Genomic DNA, 12060 nt, shown 5'->3' on the forward strand with positions numbered 1-12060 from the left:
TGACTTAAAATAGTATCCTTATTATTGGAAGAAAAAAAAGTCTTAAGACACTTATAAAACAGTAATAAAGTAGACAAACTGATTTTCAGAATTTTGTATGCTTAGTGTGGAAATGATAAATTAGCCTTCGCTAATTTTAGGGCAAACAGCAACTCTTTCTTAAACTGCAGGGATCAGAATGACTGGAAATCTACCTTTTGGGTCCAGGAACAATTTTTACCTTGTTGGTTATTCCAGTTTATCGTAACACTTATTTTCCTACTTTGTAGGGGATAGGGGGTGCAGAGTTCCTCATAGTGGCAAAGGATTTTTCTTTCAGTTTCTAGAGGGACATCATGATGAATAATAAAATAGACCTTTATACGTTCAATGGCTAAAGATTGCAGTGGATCTGAATTCATTTTTTTTTTTCAAGGTTTGATATGAAACTCATGCTAAGCTTCTGCCTGTAAACAGCAATGGAAGTTTTTGTTCTTTGGGAGTAGTGATGGACAGAGTTTTTGCAGAAAACAAACTCTGTTTTAGTTTTTATGATCTTTTAGTGAAAGTATTCAATTAGAAATTCCAGTAGTTGAGAAATGCTAATAAACTGTATAGCGTGGTGCTGCATATGAGGAGTTTGGAACCTTAATCAGTGTGTAACAGTAGTAATATGTTTTTTCTAATACCCACAGTATCAGAGATGGCACTTGGGTTTTGAATCACTTCTTAAAAATATTACTTGAAACTTTTAGTTAGAATATGACAAGAGCATCTAAAGTGCAGGGTTTGAATAAATATTGTTTGCTGTTATATCTGTGACAAGGAGGAGATGTTAAGGTTTTAACATGACAAAATTTACAAATGCTTCTTACAGCATCACCCATTGATGTTTCTTGAACTGTCACCTTTCGCGTTGCCCAGATGGGCTGCGATTCAAACAGTCAAACTGTTCTGAGCTATATCTTTGCATGCAAAAATTCATGTTTACTGGAGCGAAGCATTGACAGTGATGTGATTAGGGCTGGCTTTGTAAGTTGTGGATGTTACAGTGACTGCTGACTGTGGCGGTAGTAGGATGGTCATTTTTCTTGAGCTTTCTACCACTTCATCTACATCTCTATAACCACGGTTTACACATGAAGATTAGCTCATAACTGTATGTTTTCATGTTATAACTTCATTGTAAGGAGTTCAAACTTCTCTAAAGTTATCAAACTGGGTCATTTGAAGGATCTTATAATGGCTACCTTTATTGAACATACCTGTTTGATTGTCTTTTTTGGATTAAAAATGTAAATTTATTTCCCGAGGGAGGAAAAAGTTATGTGTTGCTGCACATGCTTGAAACAGGAAGACAAATCTTTATCTGTGGAAAGACCCTTTTTCAGAAATAAAACAATTCTAAGCCGTTAAATATCATTGTGTTCTTAAGCATTTTGCCCACAGTAGCAGACCACCTTGCTTGTAGCAATGAAAGCAAGGAGGGGTAAGAGTTGAACAGTCCTTTGGTGAGCAATTCCAAAAAATGTTAATTCTTCTGCTTGAAAAGCATACCTTGATCTACAGTCTGTAAAATGCCTAAATGGTAAAACTATAAAGTGCTTTATAGCAAATAATCTTCAGAATGAGATAATTATGTGTGCCATTCCCTCTGCCTTCTAGTAGAGGAGTTACAAATAGCAATCCCTGATCTAAGCCTGTTGAAGTTTCAGATTCATTTAATTGCTTCATTTCTTACTTTGAGAACAGGGTACAAATTAATGGATACTCTTACACCCTTTTATTTTCATTCTCCTTGGAATTTAGTATCTTTGAAATAGTGTTAAATTTCTGTAAATGAATTAACATGGATTGGCATGAAATGTAGTGATGTTTTTGTCTTAAATTTTTGTTTAGCTCTGCTGGAAGAGAAGGATTTCACTCTGTTGAGTCTATTGTTAGCCAGCAGATGAGCCTTAGTATCGGTGATGATAGCACTGGCAGTTGGTCCAATCTAAGTTTTGAAGATGAACATCTTGATGAGAGCAGCAGTTTTCTTCATCTCAGTGACAGGTAACTATAAATATATTTGCACAGTTAAACATTTATCTAGGCATCACGTAACATGGTATCAAGTGGTTTTCTCCAGGGGGATGAAGGAAAAGATCTTATTTTGTCTTCAGTAATGGCTTTTATGTTAAAAATGACTCTAATATGTTTGAATCTGTGTTTTCTTACCAAATGTTTTTTCTTCTTGTTCGTGACTGTTAATACTATATGGAGTGTAAAATATGTAGAATATGCATTTTCACTTGTGTCAGGGTGTTGCATCAAATAACACTGTGTGTAGCTTAAGTATTAGCAAAAGATGCAGGTATTTTAAAAACTGTCACCATGTATAAAGTATAACTTGAAAGTAGTGTTGTTTATTGTGGTCTGAAATTAAAAATTAATGTGCTTTATGTAAATTCATCTATTCTTGAAAAGAAGAAATGTGCTCTTAGTTTGCATGAGGATTTTAAACAGCTATTTTTAGGGGTTGACTTCTTAAGCTGTTGTAACTGATGTTGCTTGTGCATTGATGTGTTACTAACTAGGAACTTATAGGTGCATAGTACTGGAACTTACCTGCTTGGGATAGTAACTTTTTCCACAAGAGCTTCTTCTGCACTTCCGTGGCTCGTTGGTAGCCAGCTAAAATAAAACAAGAACTTGAAAAATCTGCAACATCTGTTCCCAGAGGAAACTATAGTGAGTTGTGGCCCTAGCTTTTGCGTAGGCAAGGTATGAGGAATGAGTAAGTTCAGTTTTGCATGAGGTATATATCATTTACATAGAATGTCCAGGTGTTCTCTTGAAGAACAGCAGAAATGGGAGAGGGTTTTTTCTTTAAAAAAAAAAAAAAAAGAAAAAGAAAACAAAAAAGAATATTTGGTACCAAAGTGAAACTACTCAAATGTTTGTAGTATTTTTGTTTTGCTTAACCAAATATTGTAATCAAACCAATACTAAAACTTATCACTCATACAACTAAATACTTTTATGAAAGAATACATTGCCTTAAAGTTATTTTAATAATGCATTATCTGTTGAATGAGTAAAAATTTGACTTACGTCATAGAATTCAGACCGTAAGGAAAAAAAGATCTAGTGTATTGGCAGTTAGAAACAGAGTAGATATCGGTTAAATAACGGTGGGGGAAAGAAAGTGCAAAAAAATACTCTGGACCTTTAGTACCCATCGTGTTTTTATTATCATTCCCAAAACATCTTTAAAAGAATTTAATTTCTACAACTTTAAAGAATATCTGTTCATTAGAAGAATGACCTATTCTGGCATTTAACTTGAGGAAGTGGGGGGACATAATTTGGATAGCAAGTTGTTGGCAGAAGAAACTGGCATGCACAAATTGACCCACTAGTTTTTGAAAATGTGCCATGGATTGTTAACAGCATGCATGTGTTTGTGAGAGTAGGTTTTAGTAGGTGGAAATGAGAGGATCTGGGGTTATTGCCCTGAGCAAAAAAAACATGAAGGGGGAAGACCTTCTGTAACAAACCAAGCTTCACTAATAATACCATTTGTGGAACAGTAGTATCTTGATAATCTTCTCAGGAAATAAGGAATTGTGTGGCAGTGTGGTGGTTTTACTCGGGTGGGCGGCCGAGCTCCACCACAACCGCTCTCTCACTCCCCCTCCTCAGAGAGGAACGGGGAGAAAATACGATGAAAAGGGCTCAAGGGTTGAGATAAGGATGAGGAGATCGCACAGTAATTATCATGACAGGCAAAACAGACTCAGCATAGGGAGATAGTAAGATTTACTGCCTATTACTAACAAGCTAGAGAAGCGAGAAACAAAGGAAAGAAACCAAAAGCACCTTCCCCCCACCCGCCCTCTTCCACCTCCTCCCCCCAGGCAGCGCAGGGGAACAGGGGAATGGGGGTTATGGTCAGTCTATAGCGCTTCTTCTCCGCCGCTCCTTCTCGGTCACTCTTGTCCCCTGTGCTGTGGGGTCCCTCCCACGGGATGCAGTCCTTGCCAAACGGATCTGATGTGGGCTGCCCACAGGCAGCAGCTCTTCAAGAACTGCTCCAGATATGGCTCCGTACCACGGGGTCCATCCCTCAGGAGCAAACTGCTCCAGCCTGGATCTCCCACGGGCAGCAGCTCCTGCCAGGTCACCTGCTCCTGCGTGGGCTCCTCTCCACAGGCTACAGGTCCTGCCCGGAATCTGCTCCAGCAAGGGTCTTCCACAGGCTGCAGCCTCCATCGGTGCAGGTCCACCTGCTCCACTGTGGTCTCCTCCACGAGCTGCAGCATGGAACCCTGCTCCACCGTGGTACTCCATGGGCTGCAGGGGGACAGCCTGCTTCACCATGGTCCTCACCACAGGCCGCAGGGGACTTCTGCTCCGGCGCCTGGAGCCCCTCTCCCCCTCCTTCTTCACTGACCTTGGTGCCTGCAAGGCTGTTCCTCACTCCTCTCACTCTCCCAGCTGCTGTGTGGCGCAGCGTGTTTTTTTCCCCTATCTTAAATATGCTCTCACAGAGGCGCAAACAACATCACTTATTGGCTCAGCTCTGGTCAGCAGTGGGGCCCTTACCAAACATGGGGCAGCTTCTGGATTCTTCTCACAGAAGCAACCCCTATGGCCCCCTGCTACCAAAACCTTGCCACGTAAACCCGCTACAGGCAGTTATGAAGATTTACTGCTTTTACACTTTTTTTTAACTGTTTTATTAAACAGGAAAATAACATTGCCATCCATCATGCAGTTACAATAGTTGAAAGTGTGTTTTTTGTGTGTGTGTGGTCAGGGCCATCTATTTTAAAATATTGCGCTGATTATATGTAACACATGTCAATTCGAAATATTTAAATTACTTCAGTTAGCTTTGCTCTCTTGGCAAAGGGAACATTTCTTAATGCAAGTTGTTTTCTTGTATCTAAGAAGCTGTCCTCGATCTTGTGCCATCCTTGAAGTACTAGGTAGCTTTAGACTGATTTGTTTGTAGTGCCAGTATATTACAATTGAGTAGCATATTGAACAGGAATCAAGTTTTATTTGTGCAGAGGACCTGCCTTTTCCCTCAGTATTTTCCAGGCCATTTGCAGTATTCAAGGGATACTGGTGCTTGAGACTCCTTTAGCTAACATTTTCTAAATTACCTTCATAATAAACTTACAAATTCCATTAATGGTAGTTAGAAATTTGTGGAAGACATGCTCAGACTTCTCAGAAAACAACCCAGTACAATCTGCAGCAGTCCGGTTCAATTTAACTTGCTTTGCTTTACTTCTCTCGGAGGGGTGGAAAAAGACATTTTTTGTAGGAGCTCTGTTGGCAAGGTCCGTGCTCTCTGGGTCTCAGGTCAATATAAAAATTGTGCTTCTGCACCTCACAGAGGATTAAGCTAACTGTAAGCAAGGGAGCAAGACAGCTTGGAGAAGTAGTTTTATTTGAATGGAAGCAAGAAGGAAAGTTTGTATCATCTGCTTTGCATGTCTAATGTTGGCAGCTTAAGGTTAGAGATAGGAAGAAGCTCAAGACTATTGTTTAGTTAACATACAGGTATAGGCACAGGCTTTTCCAGCAGATGAATCAGTGCATCCAGATGAGGTTATACTTCAGAGCAGACGTCTCTAGCCTTTGGCTGTATGCGCGTAATACAGAATCTTGAAGCAGATGAAACTGAGTATATATGATCTCGTATATAGGGTGTGTGTGAATATTTATCTGTATATATAACTGAAAGCTTTTCTTTGTGGTACTTCTTTTGCTGGTTCATTTTGAAGAGCAGCATGAAGCATTATAGAAGCATTATAATGCCTTTTTCTGTTTATTGCTTGTTCTGTCATTGCAGATCTTTATCTTCAAGACTTATTTTGTTGTAAGATGCTGAACTAAAGGTCACATTACAAAAAAAAACCAACAACAAAACACCACAACCTTCGTATGTTGCTATACATAACCATACGATCATAATCTCCTGGTTAAATATAATGTAATTTCAGGCCAAGTTTGACCTCTGTAAAATAGATTAATGTATCTAATCAGAATAGTACTGTGCGTGAGGTCATTCTGTTAGATTGAAAATACTTTTTCCTTTAGTCTGAGAACTGGGACAGCTTTTATTTCCACTTCTGCTAAGCAGCTAAAACCTTCAAAGAGCGAGCCTGAGTGCAAAGCATTGATACCAATGGATTGTGTTAAATCTCTTTTCTATATATGTAATTAAGAAACAAAATCAATATTAATTATTACTGTGGTACTCTTAATACAGTAGCTTGAAAAATGTTCTTAAGACCAGATTTGCATTTTCCATGCAAATCAAACCGGTAATTGCAGAGTCTTGATAACTGCCTTTAGTGCTTTTTTTTTTTTAATTGTGCATTTTAATAGGTTGGCTTGCAGTTCTAGGACCAATTTGGTTTATTTGGAAGCTTCTGCTCTTCAATTTTCTTTATTTTTTCCCCTCAGTTAGGGTGTGTTCATATTGCAAGCTTGCTAACCTGCTGTTACTATGTGGAAATGAGTATCTAAGCAGGCACACGGGGAAGCAAAAACACTGATAGGTGATGCTGTCACTGACGGCTTCGTGAAAGAAATTAGTATCTGGCTCTTGAAATGTTCCTTTCCACCATTTCTTGTTTTAAATTTGATTATTTGCTGTGAGTGGGATGAGTGGGAAGAAAGTTTTAGCAGGTACACAAAATTGAGCTGAAGAAAGCGTCTTCTTGCAGCAGTTCCCTGGAATTGCAATGTGGCTGGTCATATCATCTACAGTAGATAATTCATACTTTTTGCAACATGCTGGTTGTCTCAATCCTATCCTTGGAAGACTTCCAGACATGCTTAGGGGGAGGTATGAAATTGGAAAGCAGAAGATTTGATCCTACGAGTAACACAATCTTGTACATGAGCACAAGGCTAGCAAATTGTTAACTGTAGCATCTAAAATACACCAGTGTAAAGACACAGTAAAGTTTTTCAGTTCTTTGCATTGACTTGAATGTAGTCATGGAATAAATGCAGTATGCTTGTTTACTGGGAGTGAAGTAATCTTTTCAGTCTTAGTTTTATTGATTTGTAAAACAAAAATAAAAATTTAAAGACCACTATTCAGAATTCATTTTTTTAAAAAACTTTTTTTGATTTATTCTAAGAATTCCTTCTCATCCAGCTGTTGGAGATCACTGCTGGGCTTTTGGAATGAGACAGAAGGATTTAATTTGTGCAGTTTTCTTCACAATATATAATATCAGGAACTTTTAGCTAGCCTTTAAACAAATATTATATTTGTAATCCATATTCCTATGAGTAATAGCACTGAATTTTTTGAGCTTGTGTAAATGACAAACAGTGTGCTTAGGCCTGAGGACAGAATTACTGTTAGCACTGATCTGGAAAGTTAATGAGTACAAAATTAATACTTTCACTTGTGTACAGAAACTTACCAGTTTTGCATTGGTATGCAAATTGCTGCTCTGAAGTTCCAGCAAACCTGTTTAGGAAGTTTCAGTGCTCTTGTGTTAAATGTCTTGTCAAAACAGCTCTGAGGAAAGCAAAGGTTCTAGTCTGAGCTATTATTCTTTTCTAGTTCAGCTGTGTTCTCTTCTTCTCCTGGCAGTAATGGTAACAGCAGTAGCTGGAGCAGTCTTGGTTTAGAAGGAGATATGTATGAGGAGAATTTATCCTTTCCAACATCAGACAGGTTGGTTGAGTTGAGAAACATAAACCAGATGGGTTCCTCATAATTAATGCATGTAATCATCATTTTTGGAAAATAAGAATCTGGCACATTTTTTAATGCTTATACATTATTCACTCTCACTTAATCACTATATGATTTTTTTCATTAATTAATCCATACTGAATGGTTAAATGTGGCTGTGCAAAACTGATGAATGTGATCTGCTTGCAAAATGAAAGGTCCCATTTATGCATGTTTTTGCTTGCGGTTTTACAAATTTTTAGATTTACTTTTTCATGCAAACTAGAGCTTGCTTCCTACAGGATTTCTGTTTTTCCTTTACCTTGTGGAAACTTTCAAAATTGCTTGGTGAATGATTTTTGTAGAACACTTACCATGCAGCAGCTTTGAATAACCTATAGCTGTTCATACCTGTGATATAAGATGGCTCAACTTTTTTGCATATGAAGCAAAACTAAACTGTCCTACTTAATTAAAATCAACAAGTTTTCATCTTATTTTAAAAGGTCTCTTCTCATATTTCTCCTTTCCTCTTTTCCCCTAAGAGCAAATCTCATGAACTTGATGACAAATCTATTTCCAACATGAAATGGTGTGAGAAGCAAAGCTTCTTCTCATCGTCATTTCTTAATTCTTCTATGATCTTCCTGTCCTTTACTGTTTAACCTTCATTACAATCTTCAGATTGACTATATTTATTGTGCATATATTAATATTTTTGTTATATTTTAAAAATACAGTGATGGAACAGACGATAAGGATGAAGACACCAAGGATGCTGTAGAAGGTAATGTCAATTCCAGCATACACTGCTGTTCTTGGCCTGTGCACTTGACATCAGTTATTTTTGTTTATTCTTTGCTTTTGTAATCTTTAAAACAAAATTACAACCCTATTATCCATATTGATCGTATCACATGTCAGTCAAGCGTTGGAATATATTCATAGACTAATACTCTGCAAACACTTGTTAACGCACTTGTTAATTCAGCCTTTGAGAAATGCTAGTCTCTCATTTTCAGATAACACGTATTTAATGTATGGTAGTGAACATTGATTGGTTTCTTGAAAGTGTAAATTTATATGCACAGCATATCTTCTTTGTGAAATACGATAAGGAGTGATGGCAATGCATCTGCACGACTGTTTGAGACATTGAAAAAGTTGTTCAAACTGACCATATTAAGCTTCGAAAAATGTTTATGAGAAACAATGCAAAAAAATAGGTGTTCTAGCAAATGTATTGAATCTTTTTGTTAGTGAAATACAAAATAGGGTCTGTCCGGACTCCTGTTACAGCTTCTTTGTTCTTAGAGAACTTTGCACTGGTTCCAGTCTGAGTGAAGTGCAAAAGGTTGTTAACTCAAGTGAATACACAGTGCCTTCTGTGTTTTGGTTTCTCAATATGAGGCTGATGTTAAAGTAAATTATTACAGAGGTTTTCATTGTTTTTGGTATAGTCTGAGGATGAAATAGTTTCAAGAAACCTCTGCCACCTGTTTACAGAGGTTGTTGAGTCACATTGCATGTCTTCAAATGATTATGACATAAGCAGAAAGGTGTGTGATTATATGTGTATTTTAAGCTTCTGGAAGACTGTACTGATTTAAACCATGTTTCTTGACTTTTTTTCTGTAAATTAGATCTTCCTGTGAGGTATTAAGGAAATTTAACTGAATCATTGAGTGTCTCTATCCTCAAAAATTAATTACAATTAATATTTTCTGTTCTGTAGGTTTCATCTAGGCTGTCAGTATACTATTGCTTTTTTTTTTTGTTCCTGACTAATTTAAAAAAAAAAAAAGCATCTCAAATGATTAAATTGCTTGAGTAAAATAGGGCTTGATATCTAATCATGTCAATACCTAGAAGGTCTGGCTTTGTCAGAGTTGACTCTATCTTGTTTCTCAAATGATTTGACACAAAGTCTTGTCATTCTCAAATGTACATTTATTTTATAAAACTAAGAAACATATCAAAATTTCCTAGTGATATGTTACTGCCGTGCTTCCCATAGAGTAAGTATCACTATTTTTTTTTAAGTGTTTCTTTCTCCTATAAATGTATTAGATTTTGGGACTCCTAGACAAATGCTTTGTTGTTCACCAAAAACACAGTTATGTTGACAGTTACTTTGCTTATCTTCCCTGGTTAGGAGTGAATACCGTATGTACTTCAGCTGTATGAACTTGGTTGGAACAGTTAGAACAGCACTATAGTTTGGAAAAACTCAGGCAATCTGATTAGCTTTATACAGGAAGGACTTGTGAAATGCAAACTAGAAAATTTATAAGATGAAGGCAAAGCAAAAACAGCATCTGGAAAACTAAAATAACTGAAGGATGTGAGACTACTACTGTTCAGTTTGAAAGGCTGTATTAAATTCAATTCCTTGTCATTTGGAACATGCATTAAAGCTTAGATTCCTTTTAATGCTCATATGTTTGTATTCAGTTGTAAAATTTTGCCCTTCATACTGTCTGTCTGTATTAATGTATTTCAGACAATAGTCTAATCAATGAACTTCAGAGACTTTTTGAAACACTTTGAACCTGTAGATTTAATGACTTTATTTTTAATGTTAGGTTTGGAGCAAGTAAAAAAGACTTTAGCCATAGTAAATATTGATCTGGAACCAAATCTAGTGGACCCCCAGCTCAGAGCAGCACTCCAGTGGCTGGCAGCTTCTGAAACAGACGTGTCCGATCTTCACTATCATGACACTGCTACAGGAGAATTTGTCCTTGTAAGTACTTTGGTTTGGTGGACACTGGGGGAGAGGTGAGAGGCGGTGAAAGCAGGATTTGCTTCGTTTTTATTTGCTACATCAGCCATTGAGCTTTTCCAATCAAAAATAACAAGGTATTTGCTGGTGAGGAAAATCGTTATCTAAATCCTGATAGGTCAAAGTGGAATAGGCTGTTTAGTCTGTGCATGTACCGTAAATAAAACAGCATTAATCAAAGCTGAGTTATCTTGTTTCACAAGTTGTTTTCCTTGGCTTACTCTGAGGAAGGTACAATTAGAGCATTTTTGTTCAGTCAAAAATGTACTTTTTCAAGCACTTTTTTAAACGTAGCGTTTAAATGACTATAAATTGAAACTTCTAATTTGAAACTTCTCACTTCTGAGAATTTGCTTATGTAAATAGATTTGTAATGTTATGTTCTGATGTGCTGTCTCAGGTTTTATGCCAGCAAATGCACATTTTCTTACCAGAATGAAATTTAGATTCTAATTAAGTACTATGTATGTTTTTATTCTGGAAGCAGGTGCAATCAAAGCTATTAAGAAGGCTCAGTAAGACTGTTTCATTTTAGGTGCCTTTGTTTTGGTTTTAGAGATTGAATTTTATGTGACCAAGGAGAAAGCTGAAGGTAAAAGAATTAGAGAAGCTTCAGGAATTTGCATTTCTTAGGAAAAGGCCAAAATTTTGGCATACCTACTGACCTGAGAATATTTCCATCATAAGCATGATAGAAACTGTATTCCTATGAATCATAAAATTTATTCCTTCATGTGATAACAAACCAAACTGTGCATGATAATCCAGCATTTGCTACGTATTACCTATTTCTTTAATCTTCTACCAAGGAATTAATTCAACTTTGCCCAGCTACTGAAAGGCTAACTAAACAGCATTAGAGACAATACCTGCATGAGGTTGATAGGAACGATAACTTACCAGCTGTTTTTATTTTGTGACCTGGTACTGTGTGGAAAAGTTAACATGATGCCATTAGTATGTATTTAATAATGAATACCTTGACAAAAACAAACAAACATGTATCAGTATCTAAGGAAACAAAAGCTCATTCTGAGCTCAGAAACTTGCTATTGAGTCTTCAACTTGGTGCTTTCCAAAACTCAGGTCAGTATTTCAGGAGAAATGGGGTGTGAAGGGAAGTAGAGGTCAATGTTACAGAATACTAAAGGCTCCCAACCTTAGGTGAATGCTTGCACCAATGGTGCTTAGTTACTGTAGACTTGTGTTAAGAGTGTGAAAGGTATCTAAAGGTCATTCCAGATCACACCTGAGCTGAATTTTCCTAAGACTGGCTTCTCCCTTTCTAGCTGTAGAAAGTCCAGAAAATAATGCTGGCTTTCTTTTTTGTGTATGTAACTGTGTGGTATATGCATGTGATCCTGGGAGCGCTAAGGCACAGAACCACATCAGGGCTGAGGTTGTCAGGGACTTCTGGAGGCCTTCTGGTCCAACTTCTCTGCTCAAGCAGGGACACCCAGAGCAGGGTACACAGGACCACATCCAGGTGGCTTTTGAAGATCTCCAAGGAGGGAGGCTCTGCAACCTCTCTGGGCAACCTGTGCAAGTGCTCTGTCACCTGCACAGCACAGAAGTGCTTCCTGATGTTCAGAGG

At 37.4% G+C, this 12060-nt stretch overlaps 1 protein-coding gene across 6 annotated transcripts in view; it reads left to right on the top strand.

Annotated features, from left to right (window-relative positions):
- The window catches only part of AKAP11 (A-kinase anchoring protein 11), a 43834-nt gene that overhangs the window by 23040 nt on the left and 8734 nt on the right, over nt 1-12060 (top strand). For 4 of the 6 annotated variants that reach the window (XM_066988235.1, XM_013179576.3, XM_013179578.3 and 1 more), the window contains exons 8-11: nt 1879-2034; nt 7568-7681; nt 8422-8468; nt 10267-10427. In XM_066988235.1, coding sequence (XP_066844336.1) covers nt 1879-2034; nt 7568-7681; nt 8422-8468; nt 10267-10427 — 478 coding nt within the window. The remainder of the gene's footprint in view (nt 1-1878; nt 2035-7567; nt 7682-8421; nt 8469-10266; nt 10428-12060) is intronic. The other 2 variants (XM_066988249.1, XM_066988252.1) reach the window with 2 other exon arrangements.

Source organism: Anser cygnoides, chromosome 1 (genome assembly GCF_040182565.1).
Source record: "Anser cygnoides isolate HZ-2024a breed goose chromosome 1, Taihu_goose_T2T_genome, whole genome shotgun sequence".
Classification (NCBI taxonomy): Eukaryota; Metazoa; Chordata; class Aves; order Anseriformes; family Anatidae; genus Anser; species Anser cygnoides.